The sequence below is a fragment of the Maniola hyperantus genome, chromosome 3 (assembly GCF_902806685.2).
Source record: "Maniola hyperantus chromosome 3, iAphHyp1.2, whole genome shotgun sequence".
In the NCBI taxonomy this organism is placed as follows: domain Eukaryota; kingdom Metazoa; phylum Arthropoda; class Insecta; order Lepidoptera; family Nymphalidae; genus Maniola; species Maniola hyperantus.
In genome coordinates, this window is record NC_048538.1 from 11,712,587 (window position 1) to 11,736,890 (window position 24,304).

The window sequence follows — 24,304 nt, forward strand, 5'->3', positions numbered from 1 at the left end:
CCTTCCTTTTGGCTATGCCTTTGTCGGGTAAAGAGTAAGGGGTAGTTGAAACCGTTAGTAAAACTGATGTAACAAAGTACTTATGTAAAATATAGTTAAAATTCAGTTAATTATAATAATTGTAACCTGCAACATGTTCTGACAATAAATTCCTACAACATATTCTGACATAATAAATTCCTGCAACATATTTTGATGCAATAAAATTCTCAGTTCCAATTAATTACTATTCGCTGCACAGAGCAAAATTAAGTGCCCGAACAAAACAAGCGAGAACCGCCATGACAAAATGTGAACGGAGAATTATGATAATAGTTTTAAAGAGTTTAGAAGCGCCGAATTATAAGTACAAGGTACAACTGGTGCTACGGAACCTTCGCAGAGCTACGCTGGATGCTACGCCGCTACGCCGTAGTCACATCTTTATTTATGCGCTTGCATAATTTAGCATAGTTTTTGTTAGCGAATTTATTATCTAGAAATTTCGGGTTTGTGTCAGATAAACAACTATATTATAGTCATGCCACCTAAGGCACTTTAATGGCAAAACAAGGAAAAATTTGCAAATTAAAGAATTATTTTAGAAAGTTAGCCGCAACTTTCTTCACGCAGATGTAAGTTTTCTAAATCTTGTGGGAACTCTTTGATTTTCCGGGATAAAAAGTATTCTATATCTGACACCAGAATACAAGCTATGTTTTTGCCAAGCTTTATTGCCATTAGTTCAGTGTTTTAGCCATAAAAAGATAACAAATAGACAGAGTTAGGTATTTTCGTATTTATATAAAGTACGGATGAAGCAATCCATACTAATATTATACATACGAAAGTGTGTCTGTCTGTCTGTTAGCTTTTCACGGCCCATCAGTTCAAACAATTTTGTCGAAATTTGGTAAAAAGATTATTTGCATCCCGGGATAAGCTACTTTCATCCCGTAAAATCAAAGAGTTCTCACGGGAATTTAACATAGACAGATACAGGCACAGACAGAGATATCCTAGCTATCCTAGGTTAGATGTGTTTAAAAATTATTATTATTTTCAGTCTGTTATTATGTAAAATTATATTGTATATATCGCTGTTGATTGCAAAAAACGAATAAAAAAAAATTAAAAAAATACGAGTCTAGTGTATGGGGCCAGTCGGGTTTGTAAAATTAACTACTTCAAATTGGAATAACTGCTATTAGGTACTTATTTTAATTTCCTTCATTTAGGAGCAGACTACCAGTAGTCTAAATTAAAAATAGTGACCAAAATGCAGTCATTATTTTAGCCGCCTTTTTGAATTTAGGGGAAAATAATTTTTCTAAATAATTCTGTTTCGGGTGGAAAAAAGCAGCAATGGCATAGTTTTCAATTGTTATTAATTAGTTTCGGACATAAACGCATTCAAATGAAGCTAATAGAAATACGGTATTTGACAACTAGTCAAATCAGTAACATTTTATCAAACGACAAAACGCTTAGTATGCGAGATTCTATGAAATACCGGTGTGTGACGTCACAATCATTTGACGTGCTTTTTTAGTGTAATCGATAATTTAAAATAATTATTAAACTTAAAACCAACAAAGGACGTGGATTTTACGTATTTTGGAAAACCCTCTATTTAATAATCACTGAGAAATAATTTATTTTTGATGTAGTCAAATACCCAATTAAATTCAGACGCGTTTTTACGGGATGTTCCCGATCGGTCTAATAATATAATGTTGTATTACTCTGTATATTTGGCATTAAAAATCTTTAATCCACGTGAATGAACCAGCACCTTCAAAAAACCAGGAGTTTTTATTATCTACTTTCTGTAACAGTTAAGTTTACATTATTCTGAAATTATAACGTAAAATTGATACAAATAATTGGTCGAACGATTTCAGATTTGTTATTACAAATTACACTTAAAATTTTATATCAATTAAATTGGTTTACTCAATGTGCGCGATGCAAAACAAACTGATTAGGTAAATCAACACTACAAGCGTTTTCGATTACGATTCCAGCCGAAACGGCAGCTGCTTGATTAACATAATCCGGTTTGGAAATAAGCAAAGTTAATTTTGTATAAACTTTAAACATCCTGTTTTAAAATTCAGACAGCTCAGCAGTCGGGAACGCACTGATCATTTCGAATACGCAGTCATTTTTCAAAAAGCGATTTCGCAACTACATTCATTTACACTTAATAATTGTGTTCGGTGGCGGCTGCTGACTCATTATCATATAAATGAGAGAGAAAAAGCAACGGTCAGCCATTAATCAGAGGAATGGAGCAACAGCATTGACTAATACACTTATCAAGTTTAATTCAATAATCCGTGGCGCCCGCGCCGCTGCCGGACTTTTCATGACGTGAAAAATAACTCTGAACGAACGCACGACCTCACACACTAATCCCAATTAATTGCAGTGCACCTACTACTTGAAAGTTACGAGCTTGCTTCTGTATATTTTATTTTTTGTTGCAACCCGTATTTCCGGCTATGCATCGAAATTATTCAGTCTGCTCTTTGAATATAAGATATGAATTTCTTAATTTTAAAACATGAAAATAGAAATTTAAATTATGCAGTATTTCACAGTGTGTAGTAAAATATTTTTTATATTAAAAGAGACGGAAAAGAAACATGTAAGAATAACAACGCTTTTACACCAAGGTGAAAACATGTACCATACGGGGCAGAAAGTAATGTACATCAACCTTTAGAAGGAGATAGCGGATTTGTAGAATATTGTATCTGTCGTTGGGACCGACAAAACGTCATAAAATATAGGTATGAGTGATAGAGATAACGCTCTACAAAACCGAAATGTAATTCTAAAGGCCGATGTACATTACTTTCTGCCACGTACTGTAGGTATTCTACATTTAGTGTGTATTTTGCTCATTTTAGTTCACACAAAAACACGTTGTGACATGAGTTGTTTACAAAACTTGTCAATTAGAATTTTTTTCACGTACTTGACATAAATAAAAAATAAGACGAAATAAGTCTGAATCAATTAATAGAGAATACAAGTCAATATGGAAAAAAAGAAAGGATTATTGTCAAAAGAAAAAAAATGTACTTTTCATTATTAGTTTTAGTTTCTTTAAATATTATTATTTAAAGAAATTAAAACTAATAAAAAGTTTATTTTTGACACATTTTTGACTTGCATTCACAACTTAAAGTATAAAACAATACAACTATTATAATACATAATTATTTTTAAATATTAACTGCTATTAAATTTATGTTGAAGACAGCTTTTCAATGTACTAAGTTTTGTTAAGGATCCTCAAAGAAGTTTAGCTTATCTAGCGATAAAACACTGTAATGTTAAATTTTGTATACCTACTTAGTTAGGCAAGGGCTGTCAGTCTCGGCGAATCAGCAATTTAGCATTTTTTTTTAACGTTACTAGCCAATATTATTTTTCTGGCATGTGGTTTAAGTTTTTTTTCAATAAGTACCTTTATTTCAATAGATGTATTCCAACTAATCTTACTAACCTGTTAGTTTATCACTGATATGACGGCTTTCAATAGCAAAACTTGAAGCTATAAATGTAGCAAAAACACATGAAATGTTTATACAACTTTAGTACTTCATATTTTATCCTAGCTATTATAATAAATCCTCATTTCTTTAATATTTATAAATGGAAATTTTTCGTCTGTTTGTCCATCTATTATTTTTTCACAAGCCAGCCGCTGGATCAATCTTGACGATATTAAGAGCAGAGATATTATTTACATCCTGGAGGAACATAGGATTTTATTTAGGAAAATCGGAGTTCTAATGGGATTTTAAATAAACTATATATCTATGCGGATGGAGTCCTGGGCATTCATCACCATCATCATGATCAAGCCATCGCCGGCCCACTACTGAGTACGGGTTTCCTCTCAAAGTGACAAGGGTTTCTCTTCTGGTGTGTTAATGTTTTGAATTATTGCGTCGAGTAGTGGTATTTGAATCTGGTCTGGTTGGATCGTGTGTTATTAAGTATTAAGTATGTTGCCACCATAATATATCAAAATTAAACGAAACGAAAGTTCTGATAAAAATCTATGCCAGCCTCTTTCTCCTGTCAAACACTATTAAACTTGCTTCAACCCAGAACTAAGAAAAAGCAAACATGCCAAAAAGTCACTGCGATACAATGCCGAAGTTTATTCGGTAGATCGGAAAAAACCGTTCCAAAAAATATGACGTCTGAAAAATTACACGCATTCACAAATCATGCGGGCCCTCTTTTGTGAAAACTTTCGGCGCTTTCAAAGGAGTTTAACTCGTTCTTAAGCCCTCAAATTTCTTTTCTGTCCATATACATCTATTCATTTATTATTCTGTTTGTTCTTTACAAAATAATGTAAGTTCGGTTTGCAAATCAAATTAGCTGACAACGAAGACAATGGATCTGTAACGCAGGCACAATATTATATTGTGTACTAGATGATTGCCACGACTTTGTCCGCGTAAGTGTCGGTATTATTTAAATCCCGTTGGAATTTTTTGACTTCTCGGGATAAATAGAAGCTTATATCCATCTCCAGGGTGCAAACTATATTTGTACTAAAATTTCATCAAAAACCGGTTAAGCAAAAGGGCCTCGAAAAGCTAGTAGATAGACAGACAGACACACTTTCACTTTTATAATATTAAGGACACTAGTATGGATATTGTGAGTTGTGACTCACAAACCATGCTTGTACAAATGATTCCAATAAACAGAGTCTGTAATATTCTAAAATGGTGAAAAATATACATCTCCATAAGGCACTGACATACTGTCACCGCTGTGAATCGAGGCTGGATTAATCGAAGACTGCAGTTACGATTAGTTGATGATTAATACTCGCACGGCGACGCCATCTGCCGAATTAATTGCTTCATTTCCTTTAGACGGGACCAAATGGAATTTTGTACAGTCGGCAACAAAAATGTAGCAGATATAACTACTCATATTATAAATTCTTAAGTTTGTTTGTCGGTTTATTGGATTTTGCTTTGTCCTTCAATTACGTCGTTTTTGCATGAGTATACTTACCTACTTAAAACCTGTAAAGTGACACAAGCTATTTAATCCCGAAAAATCACAGAGTTTGGACAGGATTTTTAAAATCCAAATCTACGGGGATTAATTCGCAGGCATAAGCTAATAAATATAATTATTCGGTCTAGGTCCTCCCAATTTTAACCACGATGTTATGAGACTTATCAAAACGTTTTGCCAAAGCGTCTTTTTTATAAAAATGTACTTAACATAGTAAACTGAATGTTACTTCCACTATTTATAATAATAAAAATTATGTGATGCAAAACTTAAAAAAAAACACGTGCCATTGTGTTTTGCTTAGACTAATTATTATTGTTATATCATAAATATATTTTGGTTCATAAAAATAACTATTAATGTACATTATGTACTGAAGGTAGAGTTAAGTTTGTTTTGTTGAATCCAATAATTTAATTCAGTCATACTACGTTTGAAACTGACACCATCGTAATATTGTCGTGTTACAAATAGTTAAAATGTTCCATAAATATTTTGGTGCTAACTGTACTGTGATTCGAACGTTCAACGTTTTTGTCTAACTCCATATGCCCGTTTACGTGTTGTAGACTCTGATTTAGCATGTTACACCTGAATTTTGTTTTTTCGATAGGTTTTCTATTTCGGCAGTCCATTTTGAAGCGACGACCAGTTTGAAATGAAGTGACGATCTACATAACGTTAAGAGCTTTTAAAAAAGTACTATTTTTTGCAGTTGTGCTATTAAATAGTTTTTGTTCAGTACTAAGTAACAAAAAACAGAATTCTCAAATATTTTTAAACAAACAAAATTAAATAGTTTCAATATTTTGTTTTAGGTTAACCTTTATTGATTGAAATTCATTTTACGTTTTTATTCCAACTCCAGTTGGATCCATATTTTTAGATAAATTTTTATGCTTATAGGATGCTTCTCAGGTTTTGTGTTCCACTTATAACTGCATTAACGCATTATCAGGCAAGATAATAGCATTGATATTATGTAGGTACTAATTTTTCATTGAAGGAAGTATTCAAGCAATAAGTAGGTATTTGTATACCTTTAATGCTTTTTATGTTCTTTTAAATTGTGAAAGTTTCCTATCAATTGATCCAAAACAACAGATGAACCTACTAAAAAATGGCAGTAAATGGGGACTGTTGACAGAAATGAAAACTAAAGACTATGAAAACGCGCATATCATACCTGCAACACGTCATAATTATAGTAAGATATATAATATACTATTAGCGTGTCGGTGATTCAATCTTGAAATTTTTACCCATCTAAAAATCGCCCAACAAAGAGGTTTTCACTTTAATAATATTCCGAAGAAAAACTTTTCTAAAGCAATAAATAAATAACACCGATTATCACAAACAGAGCTGTTCACCGAAACCTAAAGTGTTCTTAAACAAACATCAAAACGATAAAATCAGTTGTCATTGCGGTTGAAACTTGTTTTTGTAATTAATTTCCGCTTGAAAATTTAATAATGTCAGCGAGAAGGCAATTAAAAATGGATTATACGTAAAAATGAAGCAAGTGGCTCTTTGGAGTTGGAATCAAACCAGGGTAGATTAAGCACTGGTCCAGGGGATTATGAGAGAAGCAAGTGGTAATGAAATTTGCCCGGAGGAAACCGGCAAGGCTAGACCTTAAGCCCTGTCCAGGCAACTTCTGATTGTATTTGATGTGAGATTTATCTGTTTTATACTATCGGATCAGCCGATCATATTATCACATTGATTTAAGTTAGGCCTCAGAAAATTGACCCATTCTGTTTCAAATTTTCCTGGATTAACGGCTTACGGGTGCGTTAAACATTTGTAATTGCTTTTTATTCGACACGAAACTTACAAAGTTTATAAATAAGATTTTGTTATGAACATTGGCGCTAATTATGTTCTACTAAATCTCTCAACTAGGCTAAATTGACAGATCTAGAGCCAATTTATATAGCCTATCTATAATATGTCAATACCTATTTATGCCTGACTCTGGGATGCGAGCTATCTCTGTACCAAATAGGTAATGCCTGCGAATTTGTCCACGTGGATTTAGGTTTTTAAGAATTCCGTGGAAAATTTTCCGGGACCAAAAGATACTAATGTAATTTTCTAGAATGCAAGCTATTTTTGAACCAAACAACGAAAACGGTTAAATAGATGCGCCGTGAAAAGCTCGCAGACTGACAGACAGACACTGTCGCATAAGAAAAAGTACAAATGAAGAAAGTGACTCTTTAAAAAAATATACAATAGGTACTGACGAATAAGGTTTATGCACAGATAGAAAACCATGATTTTCCTACCTTCTCCAAATACTATTAGCTTTGTCAGGTCTATTACAATCCGTTAAGATGCTAGACATAAAAATGCAACAAACAAATGAAAAATGTCGGCTAGCGACTCTCTTGTTTGATTTCTAGTAACTTGTAGGTACAGCTACAGCAGGTAGGCTCTTAGCAAAGTTCACTCTGCTCTTAATTAGTAGTTAAAACGTCCACCTCCTTCTTAGGAGGTCGAGCGTTTGATTCTTTATTCTGAGAGGAGGCCCGCGCTCAATAGTAAGCCAGCGATGGGTTGATCATGATGACGATGATTAAAACTGAAATTTAAAATATTGCTTCTGAGCTTTGTCTATGAATGCTTCACGAGAATTTTTTGCGTGGATTCAGATTTTTTCAATCCCGTGGGAACCTTTGTTTATTGGGGATAAAAAGGAGCCTGGATAATTTTGTGCATAGATTTCTACCTGCAGAATTCTCGTCAAACTGGTGGTTTAACCGTTTCAAAAATCAACCTGGACAAAAATACCAAAAATGGGGGTTTTTGTTAAAGTAACGCGTAATAATTTAAAAAAAAACAAAATTCCGTTAAATTGCGATTACAGATAAATTTTATTTACCAACTGACTTCTCAAAAGGAGAAGGTTCTTAATGGGACTGCATGGGAACTCTTTGAGTACGATCTGACCTGGTGAGTCTTGTAGATGATGCAGTAGATGGAAGCGGGGTAGCTCGGAAGGGTTATGGTAATTTGATTGAGCTTATATTATTATCTCAAATCTATTTTGTCATTATATGACGCATAGAAATGCTACTCGCTCAAGAATGCTGAATCACTTGGTGGCACGTCTTCACGTAACTAAGGCCAAAGCTTTCCAGCAGATCAGGCCAGAGACAATTTAGAAATATAAATTCCAAATTTTCTGTGCGCAAAACAAACCCAGAACCACTGTGCCATGGAGATCATCAAGAATGATAATATGATATGGACGGACTTGTGACTGTCCGTGGCTTGGCTTGGGGAAAACCTAAATCATCTTTATTCCCTATCCCATGGGAATTTAAAAAAAACTGGCCTTTTTTTTGTCTACATTATAAAGGGCAACTATGTGGATATTTCTATACTTTCTAGTTCCAAGGATCCAAAAAAACTAACAAAAAAGAAGCCATGAAATTTAGAACACCGAAAAAGTTATATTGACTATTTGAGTGGACGATAACTAGGTAAATTGATATATCTTGAGACAATAAATGGAATCGAATTGAAAAATGTAGCACAAGCTCCTAACTGTCCTCTGTAAGGTTCCAACTCGTTAAAGATCTAAGCGGACGAATAGCAGTTCCTAATCGAATCACAATCCGCACTGACGTAACGACGGACTTTGGTTGACAGTCCTCGGGGACAATAGAGCTTTGTACCAGTCCTCGGTACATCTTTGAGATGTTTTGCGTTGCTAGATTATTATTGACGATAGTTGCTTACTAGACTATGTCCATTGTACACTATCTTTACGCTATGGTACGAAGTAGATACAATTAGTGAAATCACGCTCTCTAGTAGAAATCGCTTCTAAAGTGTTATAGCTGCCAATAATTGTACTCATACTTTCTGGTAGCTCTTTTTATGTTTAAATTGTCTTTTTGTTCCTTGATGTGCAATAGGTATAAGGTATAGTTCGCGACAGGCCGTTCCAGTTCAGACTAACGTTTCAGTAACATTTCTCATATAAGTAAATCGATTATGAGTTCGTAAGAGTATGGTCTATAAAAATGATATATTGGATTAGCGCACTTTTAATAATGTTTCTTTTTTACCCTTAATCTTGGCCCTAATTTCATTAAATTATTTAGGTATAACAAGTTAATTATTAAGTTGTAGTGAATTAGTTCCTTTCATAACGCTTTGCGCATAACAAGCTAATATTACTGCTTTAATAAGTACTAGTCAATTTAGGAGTCAAATTAAAAACGTACATATACGGCACAGTCCCCGTGCTAACCCGGTGAGTTTGTGCGGGGCGTAACCGCGCCTCATACCTCGATTGCCATGTCGATCTGTCGCGGACTATTGGTTACCTAAACCAGTACCAATACCTACTTTAACTATAATGTTTACGGTAAAGTAAACTCTGTATTTGATTTTTGCATGTCACACAGGCTTTTGAGAAACAATCCAGTGTATGGTTTTGAATCACTAAGGGCCATGGCACACAGGAATATCTAATCGAATCACAATGCTCAGTGACGTAACGACGAGCTTTGGTCGACTACCTTTACACACTCGTCCCTCCTCTGGGACCGTAGACCTTTGTACAATCTGCTTGTTCATATTTGAGATGTTTTGCTCTAGTCGTTATGTTATCACTACTACATATACTACATATATACCTACTACAAAATATAAACAGCTAGATGATGCCCGCGACGCTGTTCGCGTGAATTTAGGTTTTTAAAAATCCCGTGGGAACTCTTTAATTTTCCGGGATAAAAATTAGCCTGTGTCCTTTCCTGGGATACAAGCTATCTCTGTACGAAATTTCATCAAAATTAGTTGAATAGATGGGCTGTAAAAAGCTAACCGACAGACACTTTTGCATTTATTATATTAGTATGGATTACCCTACCTATCATGATGCGTTTTTGTATGTATTTTTTTTTTTTTTTTTTTTTTTAACTAAGTAGGCTATCACGACTCTTTTGATCATCTAATCAGCAGTGTTAATCATCCAGTAAATATAAACACATACCTATCTGTAGACTCTGTAGTATCTGTAGTCTATCTAGCTTCAGCAATTTTTCACGATATCTGGAGATGACGGGGGCTGACATTCTTCCATACTGTATATGGCTCTTGCCACACGCAGCACATAATTAATCATGGCTGGTACGCAAACAAAAGGCGTTTCAGCTCTAGTACTATCACGTAAGATTCCAGCCCTATGTAATCCCAGATCTGTGTAGGTATTCTGACCCAGTCGCAGGTATATGTGCCTTTAGGTGTAACACACACGCTAGATGAAACAGTCTTTTAAAATAGGTAAACTAAATCATTTCATCTGTACTTCTCTGCTGCTCTAATATTGTAAATCCAAAATCCAATTTATACCTATCTATACTTCTACTACTATGGTGTTTGTTTGTTACTCCTTCACGCCTCAATGGGGTGCGTCAAAATTAGTCCAAAACTACCTATATACATATTTTTAGTTAGTAAAAGTTTTCACAAGACGTTTCTGTTTCTAAGTGGCAATACATAATAGCTTATTTGCGTCTTGTTTGTCGCTTGAGTAGAGAGTAACAAGACATAGCTGCGTCATCTCCATGGACGAGAGAATCACAACGAGTCCGTCGGCAAATTTTCACAGTACAACGATAATTCCGCCAGCGTGTCGTCGCGACTTGCAACGAAACGCCATGAGACTGCAAAGGGTCACCGCGTGACGTAACCACAACGCCTCGTTGCATCTCTAACTGTAGCTAACGTGACCGTGTCGCCGCGAGACTCGACGGTATCGTCGCGAGACTGAATGGTATCGCTGCGAGACGTGACGAGTCCGTGACGTTATACTCGACCAGAGTCACTCGACGTATACCTGCGATAGCACCGCCCTGTGGAGATTGGCCCATAGAGTTTGTAACGAATTTTGTCACACGGCGAGACTATCAATAAGATTCTCTCATCCGTGTAGATGGCGCCTAAGAAATTAGATGTAAATACTGAAAATCATCAAAGAGCAGAGCCTTACACTTTTAACTTGTAATACTTATACCACAGTATTCGTCACTGCGCCGGAAGGTCGGAAAAATAAACATTTTTATTGTCTCGCCTAATGTCTGCAGTCACCCTTATTTTTCATATCTCTGCTTTCGTGCCGCGTACCGGTGATTATTTTTAATTTCTACCGCTCCGCTGTCGGAAAGCATGTTGTACAAACCGTTTTGTGGGCTTTTTTAATGAACGCCGCCAAGTTACGACTTTGACGTTTGCTTTGACATTACGCTGGAACCATCAGCGTATGTTACTGCCGCTATGGCACTCAGTGTCGAATAAAAGCGTTATTATTATTTCTTTATTTACTAGCGCGGCGACTGGACGCCACTTGCACTTATTTTAACGTTTCCGTTGGGGACTAGCTTAAGTTATATATTTACAGGTGACCTGCCTCTTAACTTCAATTTTTTGCTTTATAAATATTTTTAATTCAAATAATTGGCACAGTTAATTTGTTTTTATACACGTTAAATGTAGCCTTTAAATTCTTATTTTTTTCGTCCTCACCTTATCCCACGCTACGCGGGATCGGCACAACTTTATAAATTCTTCTTGAATATACTTATTGATTATAATTTAAAAATGGTAAATTGTTAATATAATTTAATAGGGCAAATTGTTATATTTATTTACGTAGAGTCTGTTTAGTAATTTGATTAATTTATTGTTAGGGATAGTTAGTTAAATTCAAAATAAAATAGGTATGTACGAGTAAGTATATCAGATTTGCAATATAGCGATTAAGTACCTGCTTTTATATTATAAAACATAATCAGTTTAAATTATAGTCTCTTACTATGTGAACCTTCTCATTAGCGCATACCTATTACTTTTTTTACTAGCCATTGATTTAAAACTATCTACAAGTACAAAACAGTAATATCTTTGAGAAAATTATTTGTAGCTATAGAATTCATAAGAACTGACTGAACCCGCTCTACCATTTATGTTTTTGTAACAAACATTGTTATCAAAAGCGATACCTAGACGTTTTATTGCTGCAAAATGAAATAAAGCAAAACTACAGGTAGTCGCTTTTCTCTGTAAGTGAGTTTTCTATTTAGTGTCACTTGTCTTCCTTGGAATTTAACGATCTCGAAGATACAAGTGAAATCTCAGACTTAACTATAGGTGATGTTTGTACAATAACTTAGCTGTACTTTTAAAGTACAGGTCCCTAGGGATCTTAGGTTGTTAGTATCTAAATATATAAAAGGAAAAGGTGACTGACTGATCTATCAACGCACAGCTCAAACTAATGGACCGATTGGGCTGAAATTTGGCATGCAGATAGCTATTATGACGTAAGCGTTTGTTAAGAAAGGATTTTTGAAAATTCAACCCCTAAGGGGATGAAATAGGGGTTTGAAATTTATGTAGTCTACGTGAACGAAGTCGCGAGCATTAGCTAGTAAATTATAAAATAATGCCTAGTTAACAAAAATCCTCTTGAAAAGAACATAAAATGATTTTTCTACAAATACGAAAAAATAATATATGTATTTATCCCTAGGTACCCAATATGACTAATTTTCTTACAAAGCTTTACAAAGTTAATAACTTACCTGTGCACACGAACAATCATCACAAATAGCCAAGTTTGTTTTGTTCAAAACATTGTTAAGTTCAAGTCAACAATCAAAGGAATTATTGTAGCAACAATGATATTGTAAGTAACTTTGATGAAAGTTATTTAGTCAAGTTTCTTTTATAAGAAAACGAATTTTTCGAAATCAAAAGTTTTTGCACAAAATATACGCGCTATGAAACTAGAATGAATCCAATAAATACTTGTCCCCTATACCATTACTTAACAAAGGGATATCTCAGATTATCAAAAAACTATCAAAGTTTTTCAATTCTATGCCAGCTCTCTACATTGCATTCGTCAGTGTCTAAAAACTTTTATTGCTACATATGCAATAGCTACTCATAACACAATCTCAACAACATAACTCTTCACGAAACAGAAACGAAACCGCATACCGACCACCAAAACAATTTCAAAATGGAACAAGGGTGCCTCATACTTTGCATGGAAATACCGAGACGTCATCATTTACAAATAACTTCTTGCTCCCGTCGAGCCACTTTTTGTTTTCCTCTTTGCCGAAAGTTATGACACAAATATGAAAACATTCAAATTGAATCACAGCCAAATATGTTAGTTGTAGTTGTAGAGCCGCGTGCGGCCAAGTGGTCGCTGCATACCAATCGGTAGCCCACGGAGAGTCGATGCAAAGGAGGCATCAGCTACGCCGTAGCAGGTGCTACGCTTAACGAATACGCTAACTTACGTCCATTCGATTACCAATTCGACGTTAAAAAATGTCGCGAGGATACATTTTATTTATTGCGCTGTCTTTATAAGCGAATGGTAACATTGTTAAAATCAACATATCTGAGCGGAGCATGAAAGCAATTTTTATTTTTAATACAACGTGAAATAATTTACTGCGTCATTTAAGGAAGTAGTTTATTAAAAAAATGGAGACAAAAATATTTATGAACGTATTGTACTATTATTTAATAATTTATTTAAAAAATATATAACAGTGATGATACGTAAAAAATGTGATCTTTGAAGGGTCAGGGGGTTACTTAAACTGTCCATAATTTCGATAAATCAATGCTAATTGGAGGTAAGAGTTCGACAGCCGGTTCCATCGCCAGAATATTTCAGAGCCGCCGCGGTGATAAATCAAACTCGAAACCGTAATGAAAGCGAACGGATCGCGTCGCGAGGAGAGGGAGGAAAAAATATCACGGAAAAAATCAGGTGCGTCCCCCGGTCGGTGCCGAGAGAAAAACAGTCGGGCGTCGCTTGCGGGCCGGGGGGGCGGCGGCGCGGCGGTGGGGTGGGGGTGGCGGTCGATGCGGGGCGGGCCGTGCGCGCGCTGCCTGGCGCGTGGGGCCGTTCGCGTGGGGACTCTCCGCTCGCTCACTCGGCCGCGCCGTTCCTCTCGCGCCGACGCCGGCCGCGCCGCGCGCTCTCATCACGTGTCCGCTCCGACTTTACATGTCCAAAGTGCTCAAGTCAGTGCTCCCGATCGCAACCGCGCGAGTGCTCCCGCAGCCGATCTCCGAGCCGGACCCGACCCGCACACCGCTCAGGGTTAGTACGCGTCCAGCAGACCAGCTCTCGTGATCGATAGCGCGCGTTGCGAAAAGTTTATTTCGGGAGCGTAAAGTTTGTCGAGTGGAGTGCGCGCCTCGGATGCACTTCGCGGGGCCACGAGTGGCCGCCGTCGGCCGCGCGGCGCCGTCGTGTCGCTCTCCGGTCGCTTTCGACCCTCGATAAAAACAACAAACAGATTAAACGACCTGACCGTGCAAAAGTATTCAGTGCAAAAATCGTCCGTTACGCTCCTTTCGAACGGATTCATATCAGCGTACGGCCGTAATGTTTTGTATTAATGTATGAAATTTTACGATAAGATAAGAGTTGCTAATAGCTAGAAAAAATTGTAGGATTGCATGTAACGGTGATATTAACTGTGAATTGTTCAAGTTTAGGGTCTTTTCTTAAACATGCCGGTCGGCTGTTTTATGGGAATCGAAAATTGGGGTGGTATTAATTGACACTTTTCCGTCAGTGTGAGCGTGAAAAAGTTGAAAAATTTAACGAAAATAGTGAAAATTATGATTAAATATTATAAATACAGGTAAAAAGTAATGAATAAAAGTTTGAGTGTTGCCTAAAGTTTCCAAGGAAACAGGTATGTACTGTAGTATGACAATTTTTTAATAAAAAAAAAATTGTCAAAATATCTGACAAAATCATAGATTTGTAGAAATAAATAGACCAACATAGCAAAGTTTGATATAACTCTTTTCGTTACCAGTAAGTACTAGATTGTGCTAACTTACAGTCTTGTGCTTCACGTGAAATTGTCAGTGAAAAAATGCAATATAATTTTTACTGAAATGCATTCAATATTTTCAATTAGATGATGAAAATCACCTGTAGCATTGCTGTTGCTTTTGTTTCTTTCACGCTCACACAGCCGGCCGAGCAAACTCAACCGCATTACTTAAATACGCGCCAAGAAATTTCTGTTACGAAAATATTTTTAGCCAAGTGTTATTCTTGATTTATCGCACAGGCGTTCGATTAATTTTAATACATGCACAATCCATTTCTGCAGTATTTCATTTTAACGGATGCAGTTACTATACAGAGATTTCATTTCAAACGCGCGATTCGGAGAATCTACAATTGCTACGAAAGTTTAAACTGATGTTAAAGTTCGAGATGCTTTTGCAATAAGGCAAATTTTTGTACAATTTAGAGCTTTCCAGTGCAAGTTCTTGAATGCATTTGCAAATTCCTTATGAAAAATGACTAACATCCGTATCGAACTATTACTATACACTTATACTTACAAGTTACGATAAAACTATTAGGGAATAAAAAATGCTCAAATCAAAGTTTAATACGTAATAAATAGAAAAATTCTCATCATAAGTACTTTACGTTAAGGTTCTAATATTTGTTTTGCGTGACTCCTCGTAAAAGTCAATCAGTTTGTGTTCTGTGCATTAAACAACAATCATATTATTGTGTAAGGGAGTAGCTAGGTACCTATATACCTAGTATTGTATGGGTGACATGGCAACGTGGAAAGCGGGATTGTTTACTATACAAAGTGTATTGATTGTGATAAATAATAATTTTTCCATGAAATTCTATATTTTCATTGTAATGTTTAAAGGGCGTTCCGAGTTTGTCTGCGCATTTGTAACTTCTAACCTAATAACTTCCAATTAACGCGGATTTCAATGCGGTTTCCGCCATTATTTAATCATTTTACGAGGAAGGTTTATACGTATATCTAATAAGTTTATATTTATTTATAGATAAGTAAGCCTTATGTTGGTAAGGTAGGCATTGTGTTACAGAAGTAAATAAATGTTGTACCTACTTATTACTCATGCGAGGGTAAGGCTATAGAACTGATTATTCCGAGATCAGTTATAATAATAATGCTCAAATAATCTTGCCTAGGAAGTATAGGTACCTATCTACTGTGACATAATTTATGATGGAAAATCTTTACTCGGGTATCCACTAAAGTAGGGGACTCACAGAATGAGGTATTATCTTGGCATTATCCGTTTCCCCGTTTTGTTTCCCTTATCATAAGAAAAGCTAATGGTAAAAGAATAAATAAAACTTTTAGCAAAGAAACGTGGAACATTTAATAAATGTACCTACCTACTCTCTTAAAAGTGCTCTCATGCACATATCGAAATGGCAATCGGGAAGGGAACGCCACGCACACCCGCACAGCTCTACGCTTACCCGGTGCGGACGAGCGCGGGTGATGTACGGTTGTGCGGGGCGTCCCCCCGCCGACTGCCATCTCGACCTGTCGCGGACTACTCGTATTATTATAGATAACATGATCATTAGCATTTTTATAGTAGAAATCGGTATAGACTGAACAGTGCGAAACACTTTAGAAGTAAAATTGTACTTAGATGTAATACGTAGAATATATAGCAGTAGTTGTGTAGCTACGCACTAGGTAGGACTTAGTATTACCTATACAGAGATGTAGATTGGTAATAATTTAATTAATATAAAAATATTCATAGATCTAGGGACTAAAACCGAGTAGGTAGTGCACAATAGAGCCATAGAGAAATGTACCTACTGTAGGCAAATATAGCATAGATAGAGTTACCTAGTAGCATTAAACACGTAGATTCCCTTATAGTAGAGACGGGGATTCAGAGCATTTATCCCATTAAAAGTTGAAGGCTATGGTTAAAATTAAAAATTGACGTAAGAAAAATGTTGAATATTTTATTTTAGATCGGTTAATACTTATTAACTTCGTTCTATCCATCACTATTTTTGTGACAAGTTCAACGGATTTTCAATCACACGGCCAAACAGTGGGTGTCTTACCCTACGTTTGTCACACTACGTTGTTCTCCCTCGTAGTAGGTACCTACTAACTTCAATCAGAAAATAAGGATTATTAGCGGATGCTAACGTCCACCTTGCAGAATGTCTGATGTTTTCCACCGCGCGAGATAATTAAATTACTAGTCGTCGTCATCTCAACCGATGGAAATCTGATGCTAGACATATAATATCTCTCCTAAGGATTTTCACAAATCACGTCTTGTGGAATAATGATATTATCTAAAGATGATTTATATTAACCTTGATCACTTTTTCGTCGATATAAAAATATACCTACTATGCGTTAGCACAGACGCTGTGCAACAGGCTGATAAGTTTAATAACGTATAACACAGTATTTTTACTAAATATTTATCCTGTTCAAATATATTATTATCAAATACAATAGATAATGTAATAATGTAATTTTTTTAAAAAGTTAAGTACGTGAAAATATAACTTTAAATATTACATGGTCAACAAGAACGTTGATTGCTATAACACATTTGGTATGCATGTTTTTATTATCTTTACCTGTATTTAGGTATATTATTAATACCATGCAGATCCACATAACGCCAAAAACGGAGAAATATTATGTGATCAATGTTTTGATTATGTCTTTGCCAAGAAACGTAAACTTTTAAGTAGATTTTTGGCATACTTGTGATTTCTACCTCTATTTTTAGTAAAGAACTTTTTTGTAATCAAAAGTCTGCACTTACGTTGCAGCGGTTAATTAACAAGCTATTACTTACATCAAAGTTCATTCAAATTGTTTGAATCGCTGTCAAAAGAAAAAGTATATGTTTAGAGTGACAAAGACAAAGAAGCTTAAAATTACGTCGAATTAAAAATCTAGCGTTTTATTTTTATTTTTGCACTTTTCTTTCTAGCGGATAGACGGGAAATACGTGTTATTTCTATGTTAGGTATATTTACTACTTAAGTACCTTAAGACTAAGAATTGGGATAAATCAAATAAATCTCAGCTCATGATTGAAACTGGTACCTATTTTATGTTTCGTTCTTGGTTTTTTTTCTAATAAGTAGTTTTTTTCTTCAGCTATCTTGATATTTAGCCATTTTATCTGAAAAAATAAAATGAATATTGAGAAAAAGTTAACAGCAACTGCAAACAAAAATTGAGCAATGCAGTAATAATTTTTTTGATCGAATTTATTGAAATATAAAACGATTAGCAACTTTTTTTAATGGACAAAATAACAAAATATAGGTAAAGCATAAAATAACAGAACGAAATCACTCTTATGAACCACGAAATAAAGACTGAATTCAATTTGACTACATCTGGATAACCTGGCGAAAGTTTAGTGAAGCTTAACAGCAATCCAATGTTTCTGTCCCAGTGAGGAGCAAACACGGCTAATGATGGAGTGGCGACAATGATGATAGATGAAACTTATATCATACGCAGTTAGTCAAGATGTGATATATCATTCCCCCTTCCGATGCGTGAAACTTGCACTAAGTTACTGTTGCTATTGTGATCCGATTACAACTAATGTTATTGACAACCTTAGCTGTTTTGTTCCTCAAATGTAGTATAATAATAGTCGCAAGTTCTTTGTGTAACAGCGAATAACTTCTCGGATTTCACCATTTTTTAGAACATTTTAAGCCAATGGTTCATAATTCTGCAAAACAGGTAGACAATGATTATAACTATAAAATGTAGGTAAGTCCACTCATGCGGAGCCGGGTTGAGTTTGTAAGTACACTTCAGACCGATTTCAACGTGCCACCTGGCCATGACTAATAGATAAATTAGGTTGGGTGCCTAAGCTATAAGTTTAAAAAAAATTGCATGAGCTGTAGTGTAGGTACCTGTGCTATAATGTCTGTCGTTGGTTCAATCGAAAGATTTATTCTGAAGTTTGAGTCAGAGTAGGTAAAACATGTTTATGATTATGATTATTAAATATTTAGCCAGAAATGATGTTGTCTTTACCATATTCTAATATAGCGTAATAAAGTAAATTTATAAAAATTTTGACTTTACCTAAAAGTCCAATTAGGCAATTTAATGTTATCAAAAACAATAATGAACTCATCATTTCAAAATAATTCAAAAGAAAAATGCCTATTTTTAAACAAACCAGGAAGACTGATTTTAATTCCAGATTTCTTTCTGTTTCGAATAATTAGTAGCTCATTATTTTTGTCACAGGTAAAAAAATCTACCTACTTCATCTTGATGACTGTAGTTTCGTATTTTTATACTATATGTTACTAATTTCACACTAATTGTTAGGGGCGGTGTCTTTATCCAATTATCAGAAGGGTAGGTATAGTGTTTGGCAGTTTTAGTATAGTTATCGGTTCATTGGCTCTATAGATGGGCCATTTCACAGGTAGCATGCGAAAAATTAAGTGAAAAGCCTTTTCATATGTAACACTTGCTACTTACTTAAACCTTTAAGTACCCTGGGAAAAATCAGGAGGCAAATTTCCATAAAAATTATTACATATAATCCCGCTCTATCGTTTAAATTTCACTAGCACATAGTGATCAACTCGAGCTAAGATGCTAAAGAGCGCTTTAACGAGAACACTTGAATCGCTGCGTGTTAGAAAGGAAAACATCTATATAAATTAATGTAACAAACAATTATTGTCTGAGAAGCCCACAAAAATCAGCCGGGTACCTATTCCCTTACCTTTTTGTACATCACAATTTCCCTTCATATTTTTCGCTTTTTACCATTATTTAAAGTAGGTACTAATCCTTTACTTTTTTTTATTAACAAATCTAACCGAATCATTTTTTCTAATTGCCTCATGTCCGAAAATTAACTCATAATACGCGGTAATACGAATATTGTAAGAGAAGCAAAATGTGCCTGGAAAAGACCTCTTAAACACGGCCTGGAATAATGATAGAATAATATGCCGTCAAAGATAAGTTAATTATGGTGTTTAGCTAAACGGATCGTTTGAACGCGAGGCTCACTCGTGGTATTTGTTTTCTAATTGACCGCTCTGTATAATTGAATATAAAACAAGACCGCCGCCTTAAGCTGTTTGACGAAGTAATAGTTGTTCTTGTTGTAATTACTTGTAGTTTGTTTAGAAGGTTATTATTACTGCTGCTTCCCCGGAGAGCTAGGGGTTGCTCTTTACTAATTCAACGCCTAACATGCGCCATATATCTATACTTAATGCCGATTAGCGGTGGTCTTGCTTTTATGTTCATTCATTAGGTAGGATATTTATTGTAATGGCCGTGCTCGAAGTAGTTTAGTGTACGCAGGTGAACCTAAGTTCGCAGCCAAATTTTTATATTAACGATTCTAACATTAACTAATTTATTTATCAGCTTTTGTATCTAGCTCTTATTTCATACCCAGAAAAAAACTATTCTACTTTATAATGTTACTAGATGACATGCACGATTTTGTCTGTATATGTTCGGATGTAAAAACCTGGTAGAAACTTTAATTTTCCGGGTTAAAAAGTAGCCACTTTTCACTTTCCAGGTCTTCAACTATGTAGTTGAAGACCTGGAAAGGACCTGGAAATGCATGTCCATGGAAAAAATCAAGACGATCAGTTGCTCCGTTGCGGTTTAACTGAAGGACAAACTAACAAACAAACACGTTTGCATTTATGTTATTAATAGTGACGAATCGTTATAGTCCAAATAATACTTTTTTGTCATTCACTATAATTCATTTTGTAACTTAAGAATACTGCTTGGACATAAAATTACCGACAAGCCATCAATAATTACCCTATGGATTCTTTTTCAAAACCCATACTTGTCGCATTTGGATACAGTCAATGACATTATATCATGATAGGTACATTATATTTCATGGCATAATATAAAATTCGTGCTCTAAGATGATAAGACGGAAGATATAAAACGTACAAAAGTAGAAAAGAGATAATGCTCTAAAGGGATTCTTATTTCTTTGCTTAGTAGAGTGCTTGGAGTAGGTTCACATAATTTTTGAGTTTAAGTTTGCCATTAAATGAACACTATAGATAAGTATTGCTTGAAAATATTACATCGATATTTTAACAAGTAAAGCTTTAGAAGTATTCAACTTTCTACCTGGTATAACATCAATCAAATTTTATCCCGTAGATTAAGCATTCAAAGTAATCCTAAGGTAAAATGTAGCCATATTAAAACTTTGTTCGCCGGCCACTCTATTGGAATATTTCCTTGATCACATATAATTAATCGTATTAACATATTTTAACTCGTACTAGAGTTGAACTCGAGTACTCTCACCTCAACGCAAACTTTCATACTTATGTAGTTTCAATACAGTTGTGAACTTTCTCTATGATGGTAGAACATTAATTACGAGATGAGAGAAGCCGAATAGGACGCTGTATGAAAGTTAAATGCGTAGATTTACGATCAACCCTTTCATTAAACAGGTATTAAGGAGACAGATAAGTCTATAGATCACACATTTGCTCATATAACTTTGCGGACTTTGAATGGAAGCGTCATGCGAATAATTGTAATTATTGAACATCTATACCTCTCCTTAAATAATTTTACAAGATTATAACCAAGCGAAACGAGGTATTTGAGTCTACTTGGGTAATCTGTATCATAATTGTCCGACCGGTCCATCTGTCAGGGTTTTACATCCTCCGAATTAAGGATCTATTTTTTTTTTATTTGCAAATACTCGTAATTGCAGAGGACCAAAGCTGAACCAAATACATTAAAATAACATTTAACAAATAAAATAAAATTATGGAAATTAATTTGTGTGGTGGTATTTTAGATTTCTAACAAGGTACAAAATAAGTGGCCTAAACTTAAAGGACGTGAGGATTCAGTATGAACTAGTTTAATTTGACTTTAAAGTAACTTTACATTGATATAAGCATGCATGATTTCCCTAATCGTTGACTACTGTACGCTTAGTACGAGATTTTATGTCTCACCAACAATGACAGTATTCGAGTGTCGAAACACTTTCCGAATTAGAGTAAACTGGATCTTAATGCCTTGTTTAACGCTCAAGTTCGTCTACACATCTACAGCCAGCGCTTCCAAGCGGAAACGTTACGAAATTAAAATCAGTGGCATTGAATTTTTGACTTCAGTTCAAGGCACTTTAGATCCATTTTACTTTGACGGTATGTGTTTCGACTCTCGAATTCTAGCAACGTTTGGCGAGACGTAAAATCTTATACTAAGCGTACTGTTGAGCTGTAGAGTAGACCTCTACAGTCGTAAGCAGGCGCGTAGCTGCACCTACGAGTAGGTCTGTAGCTGTACGAATGTAAGCTTCTGGTCGCTTTACGTGTACTTACGTGTGTTGTAAATAATAAATAATAATAATAAATAAATAATGTTTTTTAAAGTTACAGATGTGAAATCAACATATTTTAGGTCGTCAGCTTTAAATAATAAAAATTGTTGTGGAAAATCCCCTCTAAATGTGGTAAAATAGGGGATTATTGTTATTATTAACTTGAAGTTTCGAAGGTAGGTTCTATCTAGAGGTACCTCAGCTAAGATTTTTTACGAAAATCTTACGGGTCTAAAGGGGTAAAATGAGGGTTGAATGGTTACAAGAAAGTCCTATTGTTTTGCCAAAATAATGCCATTTGTTTCCTGTAGGCCACGCGGGTGAAGCCGCGGGCAGAAGCTAGTATTACTATAATTTTATCGCTTAAACGCTGTTAGCATCACTTACCGTATCAAAAACGGCACCTAACTGTATGCACACCAAAGTGTACAAGGAATAATTTATAAACTTAATGAAAAATTTTAGCGATGCACGATAGACGACTTTTATTTTGCTTTACACTTACAAAGAGCAATCGATTTTAGAGTTCGCTGGATTGAAAATTATAGGAGAGCCTTAGAGGAGATGGGTGCGGGTGCGGTTCGTGAGCCGCCAATGCGCTTGTCTTCGGTTCAGGTTGGGCTTTCTTTAATTGGCGACGGCTCCGCTGCCGCACGCTTATTGCATCTCCCGCCCGCAGCGTCGCGACGTCCACAATATTGCCTCCATTCGACCTTTAAGCAAATACAATTTCACAGTCGGTAAATAAATACCTTCATAGGTGAATCTTGGATGCTTCCTTTCCGAAACAAAAGGTCTGAAAGAAATTCAATTTTTATCGAACGGCGAAGTAGATTACTATCGGTGCTCGTACTTTATTCAGAACGTTTTGGGGAAATTTGTGCGTGATAAAAACTAATCCTTCAGCGGTTGTCAGGAGACATCGTATCAGGCTTTCTTTATTCATAGTCGTGCCCTGTACACCGGGGTTGAATGGATAATAGAATATCACATTACATAGTTTTTATTTTGACGAGTGTATGCCAAGAAAGTTGCGTGACGTTAGAATTTATATCATGGGACCTTTCAAATAATAATGAGGTCGTCCTGTTCGATATCGTGGCCTGATCTATTCCGCAGTAATCGGGGACGATCCTTTTGTACTTTACCATAATACATATCGATGTTATTTGGGAAAACTTTATTGACTCGTGTAACGTATTATATATACCTGACAATAAAAACTTTCCTTATAAATAATCGTATTTTGTTTTGTTGAAATAAAAAACAGTCTACAAGAAAATAATAGCCTCATGCATGCGAAACCAATAATTAATCTATGGCCTCATGTTTAAATGTTTACATTAGGTGTAACAGGTTATATTCCCTTATATTTTCAAAATTTTGCCTGACAAACCAGTAATTTTAAAACAAAATAAAATCTGTAATATCAGAACCCTTAGTAAGAATGCGAAAGTGTGTTTGTTTGTTGGTTTATTGGTTGGTCCTTCAATCACGTCGCAACGGTGCAACGGGATGACGTGATTTTTTGCAGGGGTGTAGACCAAGACCTGGAGATACATAGGCTACTTTTTATCCCGGAAAATGAAAGAGTTCCCACGGAATTTTTAGAAAACCTAATTCCACGCGGAGGAAGTTGCGGGCATGAGCTAGTAATATAATATGAAAGGGTTACTAATTAGATAGAGATAAATTTTAGGCAATTTTAGTATACAAATTGTAGGTAGCTAATTGAAACTTTTAATAAATTATAACGTAAATTTCGTTATAATACAAGACCGTAATTATTAATAACCAAGCTTAAGAGTATTTCATCTTTCGCCACATTTTACCTTGTGCTATGTAATTTATTTCAGCGAGGTTTTACAATTGAAGTGATTTTAATATTTCGTGACTTGAACGTAAAACGGTAAAATATGGATGTTATCTACATATAACATACTTTCTAAATAATATCTGTCCCGGCTTTACTCACGTGTGTAGTCGACGT

General features: G+C 35.3%; 1 protein-coding gene across 10 annotated transcripts in view; it reads left to right on the forward strand.

The window, feature by feature from the left end:
• Rbp6 (RNA-binding protein 6) overlaps positions 1–24,304 on the forward strand; it is a 703,560-nt gene that overhangs the window by 396,162 nt on the left and 283,094 nt on the right. The window contains exon 1 of one of the 10 annotated variants that reach the window (XM_069509338.1): positions 14,014–14,203. The exons of 7 other annotated variants lie outside the window; for them this stretch is intronic. In XM_069509338.1, coding sequence (XP_069365439.1) covers positions 14,108–14,203 — 96 coding nt within the window. In that variant the 5' untranslated portion in view covers positions 14,014–14,107. Of the gene's footprint in view, positions 1–14,013; positions 14,204–14,279; positions 14,507–14,574; positions 14,808–24,304 lie in introns of those variants that run through there. 2 more of the 10 variants (XM_069509339.1, XM_069509340.1) reach the window with 2 other exon arrangements.